Genomic DNA, 24,321 nt, shown 5'->3' with positions numbered 1-24,321 from the left:
GTGCAACACCATCTCACTGCGCTTTCTCAAAAAAGGATCTCCCACTCATGCGAATGCACAAGTATTCAGAACAATCCAAGCTAGTGGATTAGCAGCATGTTAAAGAGGCCAAGCAATTGTTTCTTAGGCCACAGGGGAAGAAATGACACTTAGAAAGCTCCTTGCGGACAGTACACATGGGCAAGAGCCACTAGGATTAGAAATCTTGGGATAGGAGAAGATCAGGGTCCGCAGGAAGCACCTGCCACAGTGCTTCAGACACAGCCAACATCTGGTGTAGACTCAGTCACGCTTCTGATGAAAACCAAAGGCTGATACATTTGTCATCAAGGAGTTTGGAGCCAAATGGCGATACTGCCTAAAGTTCTCCTGAATTTCTTGCTACAATTCAGCCAGAACTAGCAACCCAGAGGATGACAGCCTTACCCAAGATCCAACAACCCTGAAACAAACATGATCAGAGAACTATGTTCTTTTACAAGAGACAGAGCGGCACCAAACAGACTAAGAGTTTTCAAAGATCTACTTTTCAGTTTGCCTGAAATAACCAACTAAAACCTGTTGGGACTTTTATAATATAAAAGTCATGCCGGCATTAACATACGGAAGCAAAGCCTCCTTGGGATGCTCATATGGTACATGGGAATCATGTGAATATCTATTTTGGAGAAAGATCTTGCAGTTACCTATTGGAACGCCTCTTGCCTGCATTAGATATGAGCTGAGTCTCATTTCCAAAACTGCAAAAGTTATATGGAACACTTTGACGTTATATAGTAAAATATCTGCTGCAAATTGTCTACTGCAATTCGAAGTAGTAAAGAAGGACTTAGAAACAAGAAGTGAATCAATTCAAGAGATGTGGGAGTCGAAATGTGAAAACATACTGCACACTTTAAATACTACCAAAGAGATACTATGGACAAACCACAACGAAGTAAAAAAGAAACTGTGGCAGATGGATTGGTGGGAAACAGAACAACAAAGATCTCGCCACAGATGTATGCAATTAGTGCCTCTTGAGGCCAAGGCATTTAACAAACTACCAAAATACCTGTTAAAATTTCCATGTAGATTTTTATGGAGTCTTTTTACAGTTCAGAATGAACCAATTCCGAACAAAGGAAATTAATAATATTATAAACAAAACAACCCAAAGTGACACAGTCGGCAGACTGTGTCAACTTCAGACTGAAACACTTAAGCATCTTGTTCTGTATTGCTCAGACTTGGAAGAAGAGATTCCTAGGAACAGAGATTTTGAAACGAACAACATGGCAGCCTGAAGAATGGTGGAGTGCCTTCTATGATGGTTCTAACAATAAAATACCTTTTGCGTTAATATCATTCCTGAAAGAAATAGATAAAAAACCTGTATAAAAGGAAAGATAATGAATATAACAGCTAGAAATTACTCTGTAATCTGAGCAAGAAGATAAGGATGGCAATATGAATCCTTGGTTGGAAAATTGTTTTTCTGTTTTTAAAAGTTTTGTAAGAAACTAAATAAAACATTTTAAAAAAGAAAAAAAGAAATAATCAACTACTGTGAAAGAAAACTGCTTTAGCACAATTTTGTATCAAACATACTAATGAACCTGTTCAAGAACAAAATGAAACCAAAACTGGAAGAGGAATGTGGGGTAGATACTAGCTGCAAGTAACATCCTGTTTTTGTTTAATTTCTCCTTCAGGTATCTGACCTTCCATGACCCATTGAAATCCTTGTTCGAGAAAACATGAAGCATTACATTTACACCTTAAGGTGGTCTAGACTGGTGAGCAATCTGACTGCAAAGATTATGTTTACCATGAGATAATTTGTCAACAGCTATTTGTTGTTTTTAGGGGGCATCAATCCCCATAAACATCATTTTTTAAAGCAGGGGTAAACATTTCAGGTTGCAAGATACTAGTGAACCATATAAATGCATGCCCCAATTCAATTCATAACATACACACGGCACAGCGTTTTTTACGCGCCAGAGTGAATTATCACTAGCCAATTGCTAGTGTTGAGTGCAGCCAAAGAGCTGTTTCGTTATCTGGAACAACGGTATCTTGAAAAAGTTGTGTACCAAAGGGAACTTCTACCACATATGTATGAATGTTGCAAGAGAGTACTTACCGTCATCAATCTGCAACTCAAGGGTCCCTAAACGCATGATAGGTGATGTAGCATATTTTATAGATACTTTGATGCTTATTAGGGATTTCTGCCCCTTGCTTGCTGTCACTTTAAAAGGAGACACATATCAAAATGCATAACGCACCAAAATGTTGGTAAATTATTGTCCAAGTAATTTATTTCAAAGCCAGAATCCATAGAATCAATGTATAGGGACACATTTTCTTTCAGCCTTTGTGCAACTCACAGGAAATGAATCAAGTGTATTTCCATCAATGCCATCTTCAATATGTTTTGTGCAGTCCACAGGCCTTCTTGGCAAAGCATATCTCTGCCATATGTGAACTCCTGATCCCAAGATATCAAACAAAGGATGTTATTCATTTGGGGGTGCAGCTTCAAGCAGAGAAAACTAAGGTTTAAAGTGTTCCAAGAATGAAGCATGCAACGTGTAAAAGGCAGGCCCAGAATTAAAGTAGTTATTTTGCAGGGAATACTACAAGCCATTTCATCAAACATTTATGTATGGATTTCTTCATATGTCTTTCCAATGTGAATAGTATATGTAAAGATGAGGTCAATACAGCAAAAGCTTTATTCCAGCAAATGTGAGAATATATAATGTGTTCCTTTATTCTGCCATCGTAGGAATTAATTTAAACTATATGATTTAACGTGCAAGGATAGGAATGGAAATGCTATTGAATTTCATTTGGCTGTGTGATGTACGCTGAAAAGATATGTGTGCATTTATAAATGGAGAAATGAAACCCAAAAGAGCTGGAGTGAAAGAAAAGAATGAAATTGCATTTTAAGTTTCTGTTCTCACATGTAGACATCCATGTCCAGAGCCTCCAGTCCACTTCAAACCGCATAGAAAATAATTACAGGTTATGGTTAGGCCAGTGTGTTGTGATGTGCTTGGTTAGTCTGATGTGGTTTGCCATGTGATTTATGATGTCACCAGAGTGCCTGTGGAATGTTGATGCATGAGTGAGGGAATGCTATGATGAGAGTTCTACGCTGGGTCAGTTGAGCCTTCCCTCCCTGGGTGATGGGTGCCGGTGTCTGGTCTGTCCTGTCTTGGTCTTGGTCTTTCTATCTCCTTAGTTCTTAAGTCTGAATTCTGAACTATAACTGTAACATAAGAACTGAAGTAAACTTATCAAACAACCTAAAGCTGCCTGGACTGAGCATTATTACAATGGCAACGAGGATGGGATTTTAATCAAGAACCATATGCAGAGGAAGCTGATGAAACCAAGGAAACTAAGGAAAAAGCTGAAGATTGATGTGACCTGCTGCGGGGGGGTGCAGGATGAATCAGGACCAGAAGGTAACAGATGACACCGCCCCCATGAACCAAGTAAGCAAACCCATCACCCAGGGTGGACACGGGAGGAAGGGGCCACAAGTTCCATTAAGGATAAATGCAGCAGCCTAGGCCATGTCCTGGGAGTGCTGCGCCTTGGGAGAGAAGCAGGAAGAGGCCCATGAGACAGGGGTAGCCCAGGAAGGAAGTGTACCTGGAAAGAGTACTTTAAATAAGGGTGCCCCTGGGAGTATCAGTCGTATCTACTGCCCTCTATAAATTGGGTATGCTGTGTCAGAAGAGAAGCTAGCCTATGTTAAGCGGGAAGGTCGGGCCCCGCCTGCAGGCTGCTCTGCCAACCCTGCAAGTGTCCCACCTATGGGAGCTGAAGTCCCTGCGCCCAGTGAGCGATGCTGGAGTCATCTGTAAATGGGACTATGAAAAGCTGCAAGTTCGTGTAGTATGTGCAGCTGCAGCCTCAGAATTGTGTTTAAAGTGACTGTCGTGGCTGTGTGTGAAGAAAAATCGCTTGCAGAAGGTGGAGAGGGTCGAAAACTGTTTAGCAGCACCAACATATTCAGAGAAAAAAGTTTGAAAAGCCATGTTGGGACGTGCCAAAGTTGGTATGCTTCAAATCATTAATGGAGCAAGTTGCATGTGTAGCTGAAGAAGGAGTTTAAAAGCGCAAAAGAAGCATTTAATGAGCGGCTGGAGTGAGCACTGAAGAAAGCGTGATAAAGTCTAAGCGGAAAGGTTTTACATTTGCGGCTGAAGTGAGTGTTTGACATTGTCATAGGCGGCACCAGTGAACGACCGTTATTTCGGGGGACAGTACAATTGTACCTTCATCATCGATGGTGATTTCAAATGTTATGACGTAACGTTCCAGATGGGGGTATCGGCGAAACATCAGAACGCCACGTTCCCACGTTCTAAAGAGACCGTTTTGAAGATGCACCAGGACTAGGTGCGTAGGGTTAAGGAAAGGACCTTGCTTAGATCACGCAACGTGATGTTTCACGCTGCGTAATGCGGAAGTCAGAGTTCCTTAAAGGATTCGGAGTTTCTGTTTGAGGTTGAAGCAGCTCTCCAGTTTGGATTAAAGCGGCGATAACCATTGTGACAATGGAAGAATGCAGGCCGCTCTGCTCATTATGGGTGTCTGGTAGCTGCTGACGGTGACCCAGTAAGTCCCAGGAATTCGCCTTGATGAGGATTTATGCATTGCGCATGAGCTTAAAGGAGTAATTAATATTGCGGCTGGGTTTTTCTATCTCTAAAGGCTGTGAAGTGAAGAAGGCATCGTGGGACATTTGTCTTGTTTAAATAATGCAATGCTGTTGTTTATGATCCTCTATGTTCTGCAAATGAAAAATTTTTGCGGCAAGTGTGAGAGGAGGGTAAAATGTATTAGTGTCGTTTGGGTGATTGGTATGATTGGCGTGTAGAGATGTAATGTGTTAGGGATCTAACATGTTTCAAGCAATTGCAGGTAAATGGACATTTTCGTTGGCTAGTGAAGATGTAATGTATTAGAGAATTAACAAATTTCAAGCATTTGCAGGTTTGTGGACATATCAAATTCTGTAACGTTTTAGTATGTTTTGTGTGCATATTTTAAGGCAATGCAAGGTGCTAATGCAACGCGGAGTTTATTTAAGAGTTAGGATTTAAGAGTATAAATATAAGACTCTCCTGTATGAATAATAGAGAAATGCAATTTACATGTTTTTTTTTAAAAATTGTGCGTACGCTAATTGCAAATCTATAGTGTTGATAATTAATAAAAGAAAAAAAGAGAATTGAGGATGTACAAATGTCATGTATATCCATGTACTTGGAAAGTATGGAAGTGAAGGCATGTCACTAGCATATTATCTAGAATGCGTATGGAAGTATAAAAGAATGAGTGGGTGCATCATTACATTTTTTAACTAGAAGTTTTAGATACTAGGGAGGTAGCGCCTCCGTTGGTATTAACGGTAGTAAGTTCACTGTTTATATGGGTTTGGTTAGGTGGTAGCGCCACTTAGAAGTGCACTCTATCAGTGTTGTTTATTTAGCACTGTTTAGGTCATGGAGATTGCGTTTTGAGATGCAACTAAAGTGAGGTAGCGCCTCGGTAGGTTTTAAGTGTAAGTAAAGGGATTCCTCAGGGTAGCGCCCTCTCAGGGATTTTAATTAGTGGTTAGTGGGAGTTGCACAAATGTGAATGGTAGTGGAAAGTCTAGTGTCTTTGATATAGCAGTAGTCTAGTGCTTTTGTTATGGCGGTAGTGCACTCTTTGGAGAATATGATTCTTATCCTAAAGGACAGCTTGTAGAAGTCAGGTGGAGCGAGTTGCTGGTAGGGGACGCCCTCCAGTACATACTATTATAAAGTTGAAGATGCTGTTTGGGGTGATGAATCTCAGGGTGATTTGTTTATCTTTATGTGTTATGTGTAGACCCTGGCTATTTTATCTGGTCAGGGTTTGATTATGAAACTGGATTGTACTGCCATTGAGAAGAGTGTTAGAGTCAACCATATGTTTTGTAGATGGTCTTGGAGTTGACTGGCCAGCATCTCCAAGCTGTTTGAGGAGCTTTACACCATGGTGTGGTCAGGTTTGCTTGATTGGCTTGGTCCACCTATATATATATATATATATATATATATATATATATATATATATGTGCTTGTGTGTTTTCTCAGGCATGCCTGTTGCTGGTTGTGAATCAGTGAGCTGTAGAATTTTACTGAACCTCTTATCTGTCTATGGTGATTTCGTTGTCATCCTGATGACTAGTATTGCGTCGGGGTGACAAGTATGTGCTTCGGGGTGGCAGCCTGAAGGCTCGCTTGTGGCAGGGGTGGATGGGAGGTGATTAGTGCTGTTATTGATGGTGTTTAAGAATGATAGACGGAGTTCTGGAATTGCATAGTTGTGGGTTTTTCATGTGAAACCTCCAATGCTCTTGGGTTTGGATGAGATGTGAGTCGTTCCTTTGTGAAAATGTCTGATAGGAGGGAGATGTGTTGTGAAGCTTTTGTTGCAAGTGTGTTTGGAAAGGGGGAAGATGTGTTCTGATGTGCTTGGTTAGTCTGATGTGGTTTGCCATTTGATTTATGATGTCACCAGAGTGCCTGTGGAATGTTGATGCATGAGTGAGGGAATGCTATGATGAGAGTTCTACGCTGGGTCAGTTGAGCCTTCCCTCCCTGGGTGATGGGTGCCGGTGTCTGGTCTGTCCTGTCTTGGTCTTGGTCTTTCTATCTCCTTAGTTCTTAAGTCTGAATTCTGAACTATAACTGTAACATAAGAACTGAAGTAAACTTATCAAACAACCTAAAGCTGCCTGGACTGAGCATTATTACACAGATGACTTAAGTTTATCCGAGATGCCTCTCCATTGTATTCAATGCAGGCTTTCAGAGTATGTAAGCACCATAAATTGCCTTCAGGCATGCACTCCTGCCACCAGGCCCTGATTTCAAAGAGATATCTCATGCTTTACTTCACATACTTTCATGGATCGAATCCATTAGTAAGGGAAGGTCCGCAAAGAAAGTCACATGCACTACACATTAGCCAGTAGCCTTGGATAAGTCAAGCTTAAAGGTCATTGAAGGTGTGCACAACCAAGACATTTAACTTTGAATAAGTGGTTTGAGACCGGCATGGTGACAAGAGCTTCTAAGGTCTGTTGTTGTCTGAAAGTCCAAATAAAAAGTCTGTCTGTGTTTAAACCTATGCTTGCCCTCACTCTATGTAAAAATGTGTAAGGGTTAATTTGTTCAATATCAAAAAAAGTGCAGTTCAACTAGAAATAGGAACACCAGGGTTGGTTTTTGGTGGCCTTCCGGCCGAGTGTAATTTCAGGCTCACAAAATGAGTTTAGATAACAGGGGTGCTTGTAGGACCTTTGCCACAGGGTCCTCTCAGCAGTCTCTCAGTCTCACTGGTTTGGGGTTCCTCTCCCCAAGTTTCAATTCTGCAAATGTAATGTAAAGCAATTTAACACAGTTCTCTATCACTCGGGTTCGGTTTCGTGCTCTTAAATGGTTTTGCCCAACAGTTCCTCTTTGTTCATCACTCAGGGTTCCCGTTCCCCAAGTTCCATGCTCTAAAAAGGTACTACACAACAGTTCTTCTTTGGTAGACTTCTCAGGGTTCCCTTCCCCAAGTCTCAAGCCTCTCAGGTATTCAAAAACATTTTACTTTGTCAGGATATGCCTTTAACCAATGTCTTTCATGGGGGTAGTGTCAGACTTTCGAGAACACCTGGCTCTTTGCTCAACCCAGGCATGACCACTGACTTCTACCCAGTCTCCTTATTCTCTACTCCTTTCTTATGGTACCTTGTGCCACTTTCACTTCTTCCTTTTCCGTCGTGCACATTCTGTACCTCTTTAACTCTGCTCATATTATTCTTGCACTTTTCTTTATTTTTACTTGTGCACCTTTGCAACCTTTCACACTGTTTCTGCTTTTCCTGTGCATGCACCTTCTTTCACTGTTCACTTTGTTTGTGCATACTTTCCTTTTGCTTAATACTGGACTTTCAGTATTTTGGCTTTGATAATCCCCATCTCCCCGAATCCCAAAATGCCTTTCTTCTTTTCACAATGAGGATTCACAGTTCAATTTACTACAAATCCCAGAATGCCTTTCACCTTTGAAATTAACCTTGGTGCCTTTCAGCATTTCTTCTGCTTACAGAGTTTTACAGATCGTCGTTTTTGCACACATTTCACTTTCAGATCTCTGCCCTGCTTCAGCCACATGCATATGCATATATATCTCTCTCTCCCCCTCTCTCTCTCTCCCTCCCTCCCTCCCTTCCTCCCTCCCTCCCTTCCTCCCTCCCTCCTTGGGATCTGTGGGCTGAGGTAAGGGTCTCACCACCTGCCCCTCGGACACTTCTGGGACCGGCAAACGTCGCAGAGGACCGAGCACTGGACTGGACACTGACAACAACGAGCAGCTCGCCTTACTCTGGCTCCATTGAGACACGGCTCCCTCGCCACACTGCAAACCTCCAGCCACACCGGGTAAGCATCTCGGCGTCCCGCTCTCCTCCGTTCCTTCCAGGCTTCCTGTGCCGCAGCTTCCACATTTCAACCAGCAACCCTAGCTTGTTCATTCATCTGTGAGAAGTCATGTCTTTTATAGCTGAACCCAGAGTCAAGTGGAGTTGGGTGTGAATGGTTACTTACAAATGACTGACTCTGCTTGATCATCAGTGCGACAGTGGTTTTCTCTGAAGTAGGCTTCTCTTACTTTCCCCATGTTATTCCTATGGGTAGTCTTTACTGATCTTAGTTGTCTCCTTCTCGTCTCAGTAGTTGTTGGAAATGGGGAGGGGGAGATGGGGTGAGATTGAAAATGATCTTTATGGGTGTAATAATTATATGATGATGGACAGAGGAAAGAGGGGAGTCCCCTGGCCTGGTTTCTATACCACTAGGGTGATTCCATTTTTAAGTTGTTTCCTACTCCTGGTCCCAGGCCATAAAGGTACTGATCTTGATGGCCTCCCCTTGGGTCTGAAAGGTGGGGAGATAAATAGGTTTAAAGTCCTATTGTTGTTTCCCCTGAACCACCACCCAGCCTGCATTTGTTCTAACACAGTATTCCCACCTCTCTCTAAGATCAGGGACAATGGGGCTGGAATATGCCATAAAGGCTTCATGGACTTCTTCCTCCTTCCCTATTAGCCTGTTGGGATACCATGTCTCACCTGGGGTATTTCCATGATCACAACCCCAGACTCCCCTACCCAGGTGATCGATCCTCGCTTGTCCAAACCCAGGATTGAGATCCGAAAGCGACGGCCCTCCCATGGCCACCTGAAGACAGGATTCTCAGTGTCTACATGGGAGAATACCCCTAGGTTTCTCACAGTGGTGACATAGAAATGGAATACTTAGGTGCTGTGCCATCTCTGCACTCTTGTGGAAACTGCTTCAAGTGCACACCAAAGAAAATTCAATGAATTCACATGAACAAAATAATGCATTAAATGCACCAAAACGAAATTCAGCCTTGCATCATCATGCAAGCTTCGATTTATCTGAGCTTTTTATATGTCGTAGGTAAAAGAAAGTTCTATCAGAATACTGAAACAGAAGTATATACTGTCTCCTTGGAAGTCGCTCAAAAATGGCAAAAACATTGTAAAATCATCACAAATTATCAGAATATTAAAACAAAAATATTCAACAGTGCTTTTTTGTCATTTGTAATTTCAAAACGATTTTGTTATAGGAAATGCATTTTATGAAGAGTTTCAGTGGTTCAGTTTTTCTATTGAAATTCTTTTGATGTTTTTATGTGATTTAAGATATGAATATTGTATACTTGTTTTATTTGTGCAGCTCTCAGATACCATCACTGTCTTTTTCCCCGCTAAATGCGAACTAATAAAGGAAAAAGTGGGGAAACATATCAATGGCACAATGCATCCCAATACTACTATGCATCCCAAATCTATGTTCCTTCGAGTTAGGGTTTGTTCTACTTTTCCCATTTTAATTGTGCACTTTTCTTTAGCTCCGCTTCCGCATGCATTTATGGAGCAGTACGCCTCATAATCCCCATATGTTATTTTGCCATTTTCAAATTAGATGTAGTAATTCATTTTTGATGCATGGGTGTTTTTGCTAATTTTCATAAGAACATATTCAAAGAAATGCCACACTGCCAGCAGGTTGGACAACTTATTGGGTGTGCAGCCATCATTGTATAAGGATAGTTCAGTCTGCACTCTTGGACCAGCCAGGCTGATGTAAAGAGCACACTTTGACAGACAGTGGGATGGGGTTATTTAACAATATCTGGATCACTATTAAGCACTGGGTGATGGCATAATGTATTGTCCTCAAGAAATTGCTAAAAACAAAGGATGCAATATATGATATGGATCGTGATTCACAATAACATTTCAGTAAATCAGACTTACTCTAAGGCATCTGAATGTCGCTCACTAAACTCTTGCAAATCATTTTGTATGATAGTCTTCGATGTGCACCACCACTTGTGTCAACATCCATAAGCAACTTTGAAAATTAACTCACGGTTGTGATCATTGTGCACTGTAGAGTCACTGCAATTATTCATTACAAATTTAACAGCTGTGGTTGCACGTGGAACAGAGATGTCAGTGTTCATCATTTTTTCCACAGTTTCACATGTTAACATTTCTAAACGTCGTACAATCAATTGCACAAAACTTCAATCAGTTACCCACGGTTTTGACACAATAACTTGAAAGAGTACCTTATTTGCAGCTGCTTTCTTAGTGTCTTTCAAAGTCACATTTGCTTTATTCAGGGCAACTTGATGTTTCATAATCTGGTCTTCTAGCTTCTGAACATCTTCAGACTTTTTCTGAACCTTGGACTTCAACATGCCAACTTCTGAGCTCAAGTCACCAACTTTTTTCTCACTGCTGCTCAACTGCAAAAAAGGGGTGTTTTCAGATGTGTTGAAATTTCATACCAATATTAATCAATACCATTAATCAATATTAATCATTACCAATATTATCCCGGGAGGGTAGCTCAGCGGCAACATGCTCGCCTTGGAAACAAGACGACACGAAGCAACACAGGTTCTATCCCCGGGTCCGCGCTTAGGAACTTCTGGGTATTAAGCATGTTATAAATATGCAACTAAGACATATTCCGGTAACAGCGCCTCGATGCCCCCAGGCTGTGTGAGCGCTTTAAAATTGCAAATAAAATAAAAATAATAATAATTAAAAAAAATAATGGGTGTGATAAAACTGACCAAAACTGCATTTTGCATTATTTCCATGAAAGGCAAACTTGTGTAGAATCTTCCTAAAATGGTTGCATTAAGTATCAGTTATAAAGAGTACATACATTGTATAATCCTTCATAATAGTTAAGATCTGGTGGACGGGCAGCATACTTATTACCTTAAATAAGTCTAAATGTCAGGGGATGCTTGGTATAAGCAAACACATTAAAACGGTGACCAGAAAAGGTACTTCACAAATGCCTTTAATTTCTCATGCATATGTTAATGTTTCTGTAAAATCCGAGACTGCTGTGGTCAGTCGGAATCAGGAGGCAGGGTTTTCAAAGTTTTATTCTCTCAGAAAAGGCCCAATCATTCCCTAAATCTGCAGTACTAAGCCTTACTCTATACAAAGGGTAAAAGGGTGTTCGTCAGGGTGTCAAGATGGTTGAACACAAATTAAGTCCTCTGTCCAGAAACCTTTTCTGACCTACTTTCTATCCCTACGCCTTGCCCAAAAAAATGGATGGATGCTGACTTCTGACCCCTACCCCATGTGTCTTTACCATAGGCCCCTGCCTATGTTCACAGACCCAAACATATGACTCATGTTCTGCTGAAGTGCCTTCCCTGGGCTCTAGCCAAGTCTCTCTGGTTTCTCCTTTGAATGGTATTTATCCCTTAAAGCTAGACTCTTTTTTGCTTCCCCAAGTCTGTGATCTTTCTGTCTCTTTCTCCCCACTCTGTGGCATGTCTCAATATTTTTCCTCATTCCTTGCCACACAGAGGGGCATGTCTCTTCCCACGCTTGGGTTTCACTGTTTTTTCCCCACTCTGGGGCTTTTCTCTTTCTCCACTCAGGAGCTTCCTGGTGTTTTCCACACATTGCTCCCAGTGTGTGGGTTTCTCATTTTCTCTCCCAACAGACCGTTCCGCACTCTGGGGCTTGTTTCTCTCGCCACACTTGGGTTTCACTGATCCTTCCCTCCTCTGGGTGTTCTCTCTTTTTCTCCCTATTTTGCGGACTCTCAGTGCACTCCCCGTTCTGGGGCTTGGCTTTCTCCATTCCCCCTTACCCTAGGGTTTCTCAGTGACCTCCTGCTCCTGGCTTCTGTTTGCATCCTCTGGCATGCCACCCCGCTCTGCTGGAGACACTGCATACCTGCTGGTGATGTGTGGCGCTCCTCAGAGGGGCTGCATAGTCTATCCAGCATTCCTCACTCTGTGGAGCAGCTGACATGAGTCGTTCCCTAGGCTCCGCTCCCGCTAGTGGTTTTCTTTCTCTTTTGGTTTTTCTGATGGAGGACTGGTGGGCAGCTTCTCCCTGCGGCCGGTCCTCCTTGTCTTGCCTTCTCTTTATCCTGCAGGCCCAACACTCTCTAACCTGCAGATCCTCTGTTGCGATTAGCTCCTTATATGATGCGCCTCGCAGAAGCAGTTCTTTACACCTCCCTCTTGTTTGCCAAATGGCCTGAATGAAGTTCGAGTCAGAAGCCGAACTAGACATTACAAGGGGCATACCGTTACCATACACTCAGCCCTACAGATAAGGGGTGTACCAGCCACTTGTACTCCCTACAAATAGGCAAACACTCCCAAAAAACAAGAATAGGGAGTGAAAATACTCAGAACAAAAATAGGAAACAGATAGGAGCCTGTCCCCCTGCCTTCATCCGCACAGCTCCACGGATATGGTTGGCCCATGTAAGGAAGGCATGGTATCAACAGTAAGACAGACATAAGTGACCATATTTCAAGGGTGTTTATTGAACTTTTGCATGGGTGTGATAAACGCCTATCTAATCCTAAATCTACAGATGGGAGCAAGTTACGACCATCAAATAATAATAATGCAGTACTAGTGGAATCTTGTCAAAATAAAAGTGCCTATACTAAAAAATCTATTGCCAGTCCTTACTGCTAAATACAAATAGTGTGGGGTGAAGATCATGAAAAAGAAATAAGTCAGGATAATTGGGCCACTGACCTCCCCACTCCCCTCCACCCCCACATAGTTTTTAGCAGAGGGCAAGGTGGTTCACTGGAGCAAAGCGCAAACTCTGGCTTCTGCGGCACGAGGATACAGTTCAATCTTCAGAGTTCAAGACCTTCTGGGTCGAAGCTTCTTTACTACTTGTAAGTCTCTAGACTCAAAAGGGCCTGCTGTGTAAAAACAATATGTAAACCTTTTTCTTTCAAATGTATTCAAGTTGGGTGTTCACCCAACTTGAGATTGGTGGCTGAGATCCTTTTCATAAGTTCCAAGTAGGATCCCCCTCTTCCGGGCTGAGATCCCTTTTAAACTAATGTCCAGAGAACTCTTTCTCGGGGGACTCACAGTTCACCCCGGATCCCCCTCTGACAGGCTCAGATCCCTTTCTTTCGGTCAATTAGTCTACCTCATCCGGGCTCGGACCAATTGTGATTTATCTTAAACTATCAAAGACTTTCATGTTCACGGGGTTTCGCTTGACCCTTTGACCACTTCGATTTGGTTATTCCTTTTTCTCACACTCAGCATCAGTTGGATACATGACAGACTTTCCAATGAGTGCCCATGTGGCGCCGGACTACTTTGTGTATGGTATATTTTGTCGGCCTCCCAAAGTTTAAAATGTAAAGTTCAATTACTCCTTTGGTTCCAATTCTATTCGCGTTGCTCTTTGCAAACGCCTCACACACTGCTCTCTGTGTACAATGTTGCCGCTTGATACCTTAATTCAAAACACAAACTGGTTTGATAACAGTCTCTCTGAGTCACCGGCTGTGCTGTCTTTCTGAAATTGCTTTGTTGTAGGTGCCAAGGACAGTACCACAGCGTCAATCGCTCCTTCCCACCTTGGTTATCGATGCGGGAGAGCCCCGGGTACCTCCGACACACTGCAGGTTAGATCACCCTTAGTTCCTGGTCTTTGGTTTCTTACTTTCCAAGGCTCACGATAATAACAGTCTTTTGAGGTCATGGGTACTTCCCTCCTTACGACTCTCTCCGTCTTACTCCTTGTATTAAACTGCCATCTTGGAACTGCTGTTTCCTCGTGTGGTTTGCCTCGCTCAGAGTGTGCTTTCATGCTCTGCCTTTTATCTGTGTGGGAGGCGCAAAGGAAGTCAGGTGTGTGCAATGTCAAGGGTTTGGACCCATGTTGAATCAATAGACTGGGTGGATGTGGGGATGAGCTATCGCCGCCCACATTCACGCCAGAATAGGAGAAGTGCGCAGTTGACACAAGACCACTCCAAAGATACAACCTTCTTGTGGGGGGTTCCACATCACCACTCCACTGTAAGGATGCCATCAAAACAATGTTAAGCAAGGGTCCTATACTATCAAGCAAAAGACCACTCTATTGGAATGCAGTAAATAAAGACAACTCAAAAATGGATGCAGTACCGACAAATTCCCCAAGGTGGCGCTAGCGGTCTAAACTCTGACAGGGAAACTGTATTTAGGAGTTGCAAGAGGGGCAGGGACTTCAAAGCTTGTTGGTTAATTAAAAATCTTAGCCACCTACTGTTCCCAGAGGCCAAGAGGCTAAGAACTCTTAACACCTCAGAGATTCCCACACCAGGAGGCAGGATATCACATGACCCTGTTGATTGGCTGAGGAGAGACTTCCAGGCAGCCTGCCGGAGCCCACACAAAAGGCTCTTTCTGTTGAATGGGGTATGTTAATTTTGAGTGTTTCCTGTCAAAAGCCCTCTGCCAGCAAGGAGAGACATGTGATCACTGACCCACCCAGACTTCTGGAGGCAGACCCAAACACTTGGGGAGTTAAATTGCAACAAATATATATTTTATAGAAACAGTCATAACTTATTGTAACCAAATGACAGGAATGTACAACTTTGAGAGTCTTAGTTTGAAAAATGCCCTCACGATTTGAGTCCAAACTCCAATTTGTACCATGTTCTGGGGCAAAACCCCGCTAATTATGAATATTGTAGACAATGTGTTTAGGCTAGAGACATGGAAAGTTACTGGGATATATGTGGAAGGGAAATGTACCTTTGTATAATTTTTGATGAAAATCCCATATTGCACAACCCACTAAAATCGAAAATAAGTTGCCATTTTTGAATGCAAGCTCCTAGAAACGCCTGAGTCGGGACAGGGACTATCTTTAGTAATATATGATGTGTGTACGTGATGTCAAACAACTGTGTACCTTGGAAATATGTATTTGAATCAAATATAGATTTGTGGGCAAATTGACCAGGGGAGGATCCTCTGACCCATAAACAGACCTCATCACTCTGACTCACAACCCAATTCCCCCAATCATGGGAGAAGGGAGAAGGGAGAATTGGGCCAATGACAAGTAGAGAGGGGCAGGCTCAGTTATGACACGCACACACCCACTTCCAAAACACATAAAAAGACTGCTGGGACAGAGAGACATTCAATTCCATTTTCTGCGGGACGCTCTACCGGGAGACTCCAGACTTCACATCCATCAATCTTCAGAGACCAGAAATTTACTTCAGAACTTAAAGCAAGGGCCTAAACCCACAAACTGAGAACTCTTCTCAGCAGGCCTCAGCATCCTTAAAATCATTTCCAAACTATTCTACAGCCGGGCGAGCTGTTTGAATTCTTTGCCAAGAACAATTGCCAGAGACCAGACCAGAGATCCAGAGAACCACAGGCCGCTGTATCCAGAGAGCTGACCCAGACCGCTGTGAGCAGAACCAGCGATCCGGATCGCTGTGAGCAGAACCGGTGCCTGATTGACCCGCCGAGCAGAGAGAACCAAAGTCCAGTCCAGTTGACCAGATCCGTGACGAGGCCCATTCATTTCAAAATTAGGAGTGAGTATCCGCCAGAACTGTGCAGAACCCAATCTCTTAGTTAAAATAATCTAATCCAAACTATTTTAACCTAAGTAGAACTGCCTCCTAGTAATCCTATCATCTGTCATTCTAAAGCTGCGAGCTGTCATCTGTCATCCTAACGCTGCCAACTGTCACCTGTCATTTTGAGTTTTACTTTAAATCCGAAAATCTACCTTTATTAAATCGTCCGTATCTCTTGAACCATTTGGGCTAGGAACGAAATTTTAGGCTTTCCAACGAACCTAGAACCGACTTCCTACTCCTTATACTTTTTCCGCAATCGCGATTCACGCACTCGCAAAATTTACCGCGATTTGCGATTTGGCTCAATTTCTCCACTTGTCAAAATAGCAGCTCCATTCTTTCCTTTGTTAAAATCTGTTTGCAACCTGGTAGTTACGCATAGAGCATTGCTAAAATGAGCCTGAAGTAATATAAAGTATCTCTCCCTCACCCTGAATCTCTAGAGGGAATTAAAATCAGTTCGCACATTTTCCCATCCATTGCCATCACATTTAAAAGCATTTTGGGCCTGTGTTTCAAACCTCTACCTGTTTTCCTCTAAGCTTGCTGGGGGGGAACTGCATTTCGTATTGCATTTTGTTGGGATTCTTGAAGACTGTGTGCTCTCCTTCCATTTCTTGTATTGCATAGGGGGGGAGTGAATTGTCAAAAGAAAAAGTGATCATATTACCTTTTGCTAAAATCATAACAAGTTATTTCGGTACTGCATTTTATTCCACCTTGCATTTCCTTGAAACCATCAAGCATTTTCAGCTACCTCATCATCTACACTACTCCTAAGTAACCAAATCAGTGTACCGCTGTAACATTATCCATTGTTGATCACGGTCATATTCTGAAGTGTGATATCAGTTATCAATTTATTTATAAAGTGTGATAGATATATATTGTTGAATTGTCCAAATAAACCTTTTTAATTTGCAAAACAAACCTACTTCTTGGCTCAGTGGGGTCAGGGGGATTCTAAGAGGGGGGTGTTATACAAGGGTTGTCATCCAGAGTACTGAACTGGACATATAAATACATCAATAAGGGTTTTTCCTCAGCATCCCAGACTATGCATTGACTTAGCTGTAGTGTTGATTGAATATCGCTTACAGTAATAATCCGTAATTGCCTGTCCATGGTGTTGGGACATGTCAGGTATACGGCTCTGGTGTTAGTCCGTTGTCGCTCACTGTGTGTGAGAAAGTGTTTGAGTAGGAAACGGGGGGGGGTTGAATTCCTGGGTATTCCACCTGGTAGGATCGGGAAAAGGTGTTATTGGGAAGCGGATACTGCATCTCACCCAGGTGATTCTCCCACACTGGTCCACCCCCAGGAACAGGATCCAAAAGTGCAGCCGTGGTCTGGCCACCTGCATGACAGATCCCTGGGGACTAGCGGGTGAAACGCCTTCAGGTTTCTCACACCCAGTAGTATGCGTAATGTAACAGGAAGAAACTCTATTATTACTGCCTGATCTGAAGAGCTAAAAAGGTATATTTTAATGCTCATGAATAACGTGTCACAAAGAAATATTTATTACAAAGCATTTCATTTTACAGTTACAGATATTTGCACTCACTTTATTAAATACTGCCATTGGAAATGGGAATTACTTTTTTAATGCCTAAAAAATTATTTTACTCACAACTTTAAAAAATAGGGAGGAAAATACTCACACTTCAAAAACTTATCTGGAGCACTGCATACACTTTAGTTCCCATATATCCCATAAAGGTGTTAGTGTATGGGGAGGGCGACTTAATTCCTTCTCTGGGGGTTTTCTGTTCTATTGGGGGAGTCACCTCCAGAGGAAACCCGCAAGCCTGTCCGCTAGGGGCTGTTAAGCATAGTGGGATCACCACCCTAGTCCCAAAATGGATGGCTCATGTTTGGGGCGAGGTGACAAACTCTGTTGTACACTGAACATTACAGATATTACTTTTAAGTCATTAAAGATTTTATGGCACTGTAGGGATTGGGCTGCTCTGGGTATGGAATTAACTAATAATATTCACCCAGTTCCTCTAGAATAGTGGGCTTAGTCTGCTTTAAGCAGTGCTGCCCTTACTCTTCTCCTGGCAGTGTTAGGCCAAGTTTAAAAGTAAAACAAACAAAAAAACAATTGGCACATCGATAAAGCACAAGCAGATGGAGTTCTTGGTCTTTTTTATTGTTCTTGTTCCACTACTAAAAATGGATAGCTGGGACTATCCTCTTTCCCAGGAAAAATTTCTCTAGGTTGACCACAGACTGACTAGACCAGTTGGTAAACTGAATGCAAAGGCAAAACAGGGGCCCTGCAGGTAAAAAGTTGAACTGAAGACACTCAATGCTGTGTATAAGAGGGTAAGAGAATGGACAAGAGGAGAACTGGAGAAAAAAAAGCAAAGAGGGGCATGTAACCAGAGATGGCTTCAGTGTACCCCAAGTCAGGATCCAAGTGTGCATGCATTTGTGTAAGCCAATTGTGAATAAATAAGGATCCCAACATTTTCCCCCCTTTATTTTCATTTTTTCAATGGTATTTTATTAAGATTTTTCAAGCAGAACAAGTATAATAAAAGTTAAACAAATAACAAATATAATCAAATAAATTCATCCTAAAAATAGACAAGAAATATTTACAAGTAAGGGACAGATAACAGAAAATAGCGAGAAAGAGAGAAGAAGCGAAGAGAGAAAAGAAAGTAAAAGAAAAGGGAGAAAAAAAGAGGGGGATCCTTAAGTATATAACTCATTAAACACACTCCAAATCGCAGAGTATTTGTCAATTTTTTCTAATCTCTGATAAGTAACAAACTCCCTACTTGAAAGAGTAAAGAGGTCATGTAACCAGTCCTCAACAGAAGGCTCAGTTACATTTTTCCAACTTTTTAATATGCGTTTCTCCACCACCATCAATGCTCTATATACCCAAAAGAGGGAGTCGACCGACAAATCAAGGTCAACAGGAAACGGACCCAACACACACAACAATGGAGTTTGCGGGAGTGGAAAATCCAACACATGATCCATTCGCTGCAATATAGCCTCCCAGAAATCATATATTTTTTGACAAGACCAAAACATATGTAAACCAGTACCAATATCCGACTTACAATTTCAACATGTATCATCATCTAAAAGATCACAACGCTTCGTCGTAGAGGGAGACCAATAGATACAATATATGACTTGTTGCTGAGCAAACCATAGGTCTAAATCTATTTTATATCTAGTTGGCCCTGTGCAAATTTGGTTCCATTCCCTGTCTGAAAGAATAAAGTTCAAATCCGAACACCATGTCTCCCTACCTTGTTTCGAATGAGAAGTGATGTCCGCCAATGCAAGAAATTTATATAAAGTAGAAGCCGAAAGAGGTGTACTTCTAGATAAATATAATATATTGGGGATTGCATTAAAGGTCACGTTCAGAGGAGCAAACAATAATGCAAACACTTCACAAAGTTTATAGTAATGGATTTCTGATGGGCGCAGCTTATACTTAAATCTAAGGAAATCAAAATTGAGTAATGAAGTACCATCATAGATTTGTCCCACCTTCCAAATACCCATCGATTGCCAAGAGAGCCATGATAGGGTTTGATTATTACATCGAATCGCTGGATTTTTCCAAATTAAGTACTCTGAGATCAGAAGATATTTGACGCCAAAGCTTTCACAACATTTTTTACAATCTTTCAAAACATATCTCACAAATGGGGGGAGTTTTACCAACAACCAACTTTTTCTCCATACTAAGCAGACAGTCCAAGGGGGTTGGAGGCACACAGACCCTCTCAATATTGACCCAGTTCGGGCAACTAGCATCATCATCATCGTGTAACCAAAAGTGTAGGGTGCATAAAGTAAATGCCTATCGTATGATATGTTATCTGTATATATGATATGTTATGATATTTTATTTGTATCGCGCTCATACACAAGTGTTTCAGAGCGCGACTAGGCAAGGGAGGGGAACAAGGGAGAACACAGCACAACATAAAAACGATCTTACTAGGCCCAGTGACATTGAGAATGCGCAAGTGCATGGGAAAGGGAAAAGGGAAAAAGTGCATGGAAGGGGGGGGGAGTGGAAAGTGCAGAATCCGAGGAGCGCAGATAAATAAAATAAATAGAAAATTGAGGCAAACTGTGGTAGTGCAGCCAGCAAGTGGCAAGTGCTGTGTTTAAGGCAGCAGACTGGGTAAGTCTGAATAAGTGCAGAAAAAGAAGAAAAATGGCGGGGGGGCTGTATGGGTACAGATACAGTCCCCAGTGCAAGGGGTGGCCAGGAGACAGTGCAGGAAGGTGGCCGGGTGAGCAAGTACCTTGGCCAAGGGGACAGAGGGTGGCCAGGTGCACAGAGCAGATCAGCAGGGGAGAAGGGGGGCGAAGGCAGAAGCAAAGAGGAAGGTTTTGGAGGTGCTTCCGGAACCGGAGATGGTTCTCCTCAAGTTTTAGAGTGGCAGGGAGGCTGTTCCAGAGGGAGGCCCCAGCCGAAGATAGAGATCTAGCCCCAGCTCGTTTCTTTGAAAAACGACTGACCCTGAGGGAGTTAGAGGAGCAAAGAGCTCTAGAGGGGAGGTATTTGCGGAGGGATAGCTGAAGGTATTTTGGACCCAGGCCCACGAAAGCCTTGTGGACAATGCAGAGGGTTTTGAATTTAATCCTTGCATCCACTGGGAGCCAATGGAGAGATTTTAAAGCTGGATAGAGATGATCCCAGGGCTTGAGGCCAATGACAAGTCTCGCAGTCCTGTTCTGGATAAGTTGTAGAGGGCAGAGAGTAGAGGCAGGCAGATTTAGAAAGAGGCTGTTACAATAGTCCAAGCTAGAGAGAACCAGAGCTTGGGATACCATGAGCTTCTGGGGGAAGGAGAGGAAAGGCAGAATACCTCTGAGGAGGTGCAGTGGGAAGTTTGACTTTTAGAGACATCAGAAATATGGGCCGAGAAGGAAAGTGTGGAGTCAAAGATGACGCCAAGGTTCTTAGCCTCGCAGGTAGTGGTAGGAGGAGGGCCAAGGGAGGCAGGTCAGAGAGTGAGGGAGAAGGATGGAGATGGTGTGCCGATGAGGAGGATCTTCGTCTTGCTGGCATTCAGACAAAGATCATTGGCGGCACACCAATTTTGAATGGCAGTTAGGCGGTCAGAGATGAGAGAGGGAGAGGAGGTGGCCGAGGGCAGCCGGAAAATGAGTTGACTGTCATCAGCGTAGCACTGGAAATTTGAGCGGAAAATTGCAATGCAGTGAGCGAGAGTTGCCAGGTATTGGTTGAAAAGCCAGGGTGAGAGGTTAGACCACCGGGGAACCCCACAGGTGGAGAGGAAGATAGATGATAGGAAAGACCCCAGTTAGACCTGGGAGGGTCGATCAGAGAGGAAAGAGGTCAGCCAGGCCAGAGCCTGATCAGTGATACCCAGATTATCACGGAGACGGTTGAGCAGGATGGTGTGGTTGACTGTGTCGAAGGCAGAAGAGAGATCAAGAAGTTTGAGGACAGAGGGAATGTTAGAATCAAGGTTGGAGAGCAGATCTTCATGGATATTGAGGAGAGCAGTTTCCGTGCTTCTGGCCGCTCTGAAGCCAAACTGGTGGTCATGGAGACAACCAACAGAATCTGAATGAAGGTTAATCTGAGAGATGGCCAGCTTTTCCAGGAGTTTTCCCAGAAAGGGGGTAATGGAAATTGGGCGATAGTTTGCCAGACAGGAAGGATCAGCTGTGGGTTTCTTGAGAAGAGGATGCACAAGGGAGTGCTTCAGAGGGGAGGGGAAGGATCCTGAGGCAAACGAGTGGTTGCAAAAATCAGCAAGGGCAGGAGCAAGGGTGTCAATGTGGTCCTTGATGGTTTTGGAGGAACAGGGATGAACCTGTTTTGACGAGGCTTTCATAGATCGGACTTGTCTAGCGACCTTGTCAGGGGAGAAAATAGGAAAGGAAGAGAAGGATGTTGGGGGGGTGCTTAAAGGGGGACTCCAAGCACAGACAGAGGGAATAGGAGGGGGAGGGGAGGCGAGGGTGGACAGGATGTCCTGGGTTTTAGAGATAAAGTGCGAGGCAAGGGCACTGCAGTGAGCCTGGGAGGCAAGAGGAGGGGAGCAGACTGCTGCAGGGTTGACAAGCTCCTTGCAGATTTTAAAGAGTTCGGCCGAGTTGTTGGATGCCGCAGAGACACGGGCTTGAATGTGGGCTCTCTTCTTAGTGCGGACAGAGAGTCGGTATTGTCTTTGGAGCAGACGACAGGCCAGTTTGTCAGAGGATGAGCAAGAAGACCTCCATTTCCTCTCAGCCGCCCTACACTTACGTTTAAGTGTAGCTAGGTCGGAATCATACCAGGATTTGCACTTGGCTTTGGACTTCAAGCTGATCCTCATGACAGGGGCAAGAGCATCAAGAGTATCAGAGATGGAAGAGTAGAGAAGGGACAGGGTTGTGTCGGGGTGCGAGTCAGCCAGGGGAGGAGGATGGGTTCAAGACAACATTTGGAAAACCAAAACCTCCCAATCTCACTGGCTTCATAAGTAGGTCTCTAGGAATTTTAGATGTCTCCTCTTGTCCCCACAGAAAGTTCTGAAAGATTATTTATATTAAGCAACAACATACCCGTCAGGGTAAGAGGGAGCATACCGAAGACAAAGCAACTTAGGAAGTTAAGTCATCTTAATTTTGTTGATCGATCCCCACAACATCAGGTTCAGCCTTCCCATTTCAATCATAATGCCGTTATTTCTATAAGCTTGATTTGGGTATTATGAGCTAAAAGGCTATTTACATTTCTGGAAACCTGAATACCCAGATATTTAAATCTATTCTTCGCCCAAACATCTTGATCAACTCCAAGAACACCTCTATGACATGTTGGCGAGATCGGAAAGATAATCGATTTTGAAACATTAACTTTATAATTTAAAACTCGACAGAATGACTGTAAAGTCGAGAGCAGTTCGCGAAACAAATGTTCCGGATCCGAGAGCAAGACTAAGAGGTCATCTGCATATAGCAGGACCTTGGAGATACAGTCAATAATCTGGATGCCCTTAATGTCAGCATCTTCCCTAATAATGATTGCCAAAGGTTCAATAAAAAGGGCATAAAAGAGCGGGAACAGGGGGCAACCCTGCCGTGTACCCCAGTGGATAGAGAAACTCTCTGATAGAGAGCCATTTACTAATACTTTTGCTTCTGCGCCTCTATAACATGCATTGAAGAGCTTCAGAATTCACGATCCACAACCCACTTTCATCAATACTTGTTGGAGGAATGTCCAACAGCCTGTCAAATGACTTGGGACCTGCATGATTTGTCAAAAATGTTACCCCCATAAAAAAACAATATTGTTTCTATTCGGCTCCACATGGTACTTCCTCTCGAATTGATCTCTTCCTGGTAAGCAGAGATTTATTTGGTTATGTGACTGCATCTGATATGGGTGATATTATAATCTCTGATCATGCTTACACGAGTTTAAAATTGGATTGCTCTTGAGAAGGTAGAAAACTTTATAGGCAATGGACATTCAACACTAGATTGCTGAGAGATAAAGATTTTATTAAACAAATTGAGACTGAAATGTCTTTTTTCATTGAAGAAAATGCTGGAACAGTTGATATTGTCCACACTTTGGGATGCGTTGAAGGCCTTCTTGCGGGGTAGGATAATTAGTTATGCCTTATACAAAAAAAAGACGAATGAAGCAGAACTCGTACACCTGGAAACTATTTGTAAACAGTCGGTGCTTGTTCATAAGCACTGCCCTTCGACGACTAACCTTTCTGATATGCCGATTGCGAAACAGGCCCTTGATAAAGTGATACGCACTAAGGCTGAAAAAGGTGTATTTTACACAAAACAGACATTTTGGGAGTGTGGGGATAGATCAGGGGCTTTGTTAACCAATAGATTGAAAGGTAGAGATAAGGGAAGGCAAGTGCTTTTTGTTTCAGAAAGTGACGGGCAACTGTTGAGGAAGAATAAGGATATTTGTGGCACATTTAGAAAATGTTATGTGTCACTATATTGCAAAGATGCGGCAGCGCCTGATGATGAGATAGTCACGTTTCTTGAGCATATTGATATCACAAAATTAAGTGCCAGTGACAAACTTTGTTTAGATGGTGAAATTGTAATACAAGAAGTCACTGAGTGTATGGGGTTAATGTCACCTTGTAAGTGTCTGGGACCAGATGGTTTCCCAATCCAATTCTATACAGCTTTTAGTTCATCTCTTGCTCCAATTTTAGTAGAGCTTTTCACTGAGATTATCAATTCCGAGCAAGTGGCTGAATCAATGAGAAGTGAAGTGAT

The 24,321-nt window shown here is 42.8% G+C and overlaps 1 protein-coding gene across 3 annotated transcripts in view; it reads right to left on the bottom strand.

Annotated features, from left to right (window-relative positions):
* The window catches only part of LOC138497642 (polyamine-modulated factor 1-binding protein 1-like), a 2,990,269-nt gene that overhangs the window by 2,271,866 nt on the left and 694,082 nt on the right, over nucleotides 1-24,321 (bottom strand). For all 3 annotated transcript variants that reach the window (XM_069621239.1, XM_069621237.1, XM_069621238.1), the window contains one exon: nucleotides 10,702-10,881. In XM_069621239.1, the coding sequence (XP_069477340.1) occupies nucleotides 10,702-10,881 (180 nt within the window). The remainder of the gene's footprint in view (nucleotides 1-10,701; nucleotides 10,882-24,321) is intronic.

The sequence above is a fragment of the Ambystoma mexicanum genome, chromosome 5q (assembly GCF_040938575.1).
Source record: "Ambystoma mexicanum isolate Mex_15411 chromosome 5q, UKY_AmexF1_1, whole genome shotgun sequence".
Classification (NCBI taxonomy): domain Eukaryota; kingdom Metazoa; phylum Chordata; class Amphibia; order Caudata; family Ambystomatidae; genus Ambystoma; species Ambystoma mexicanum.
This window is presented reverse-complemented; position numbering and strand designations above follow the sequence as displayed.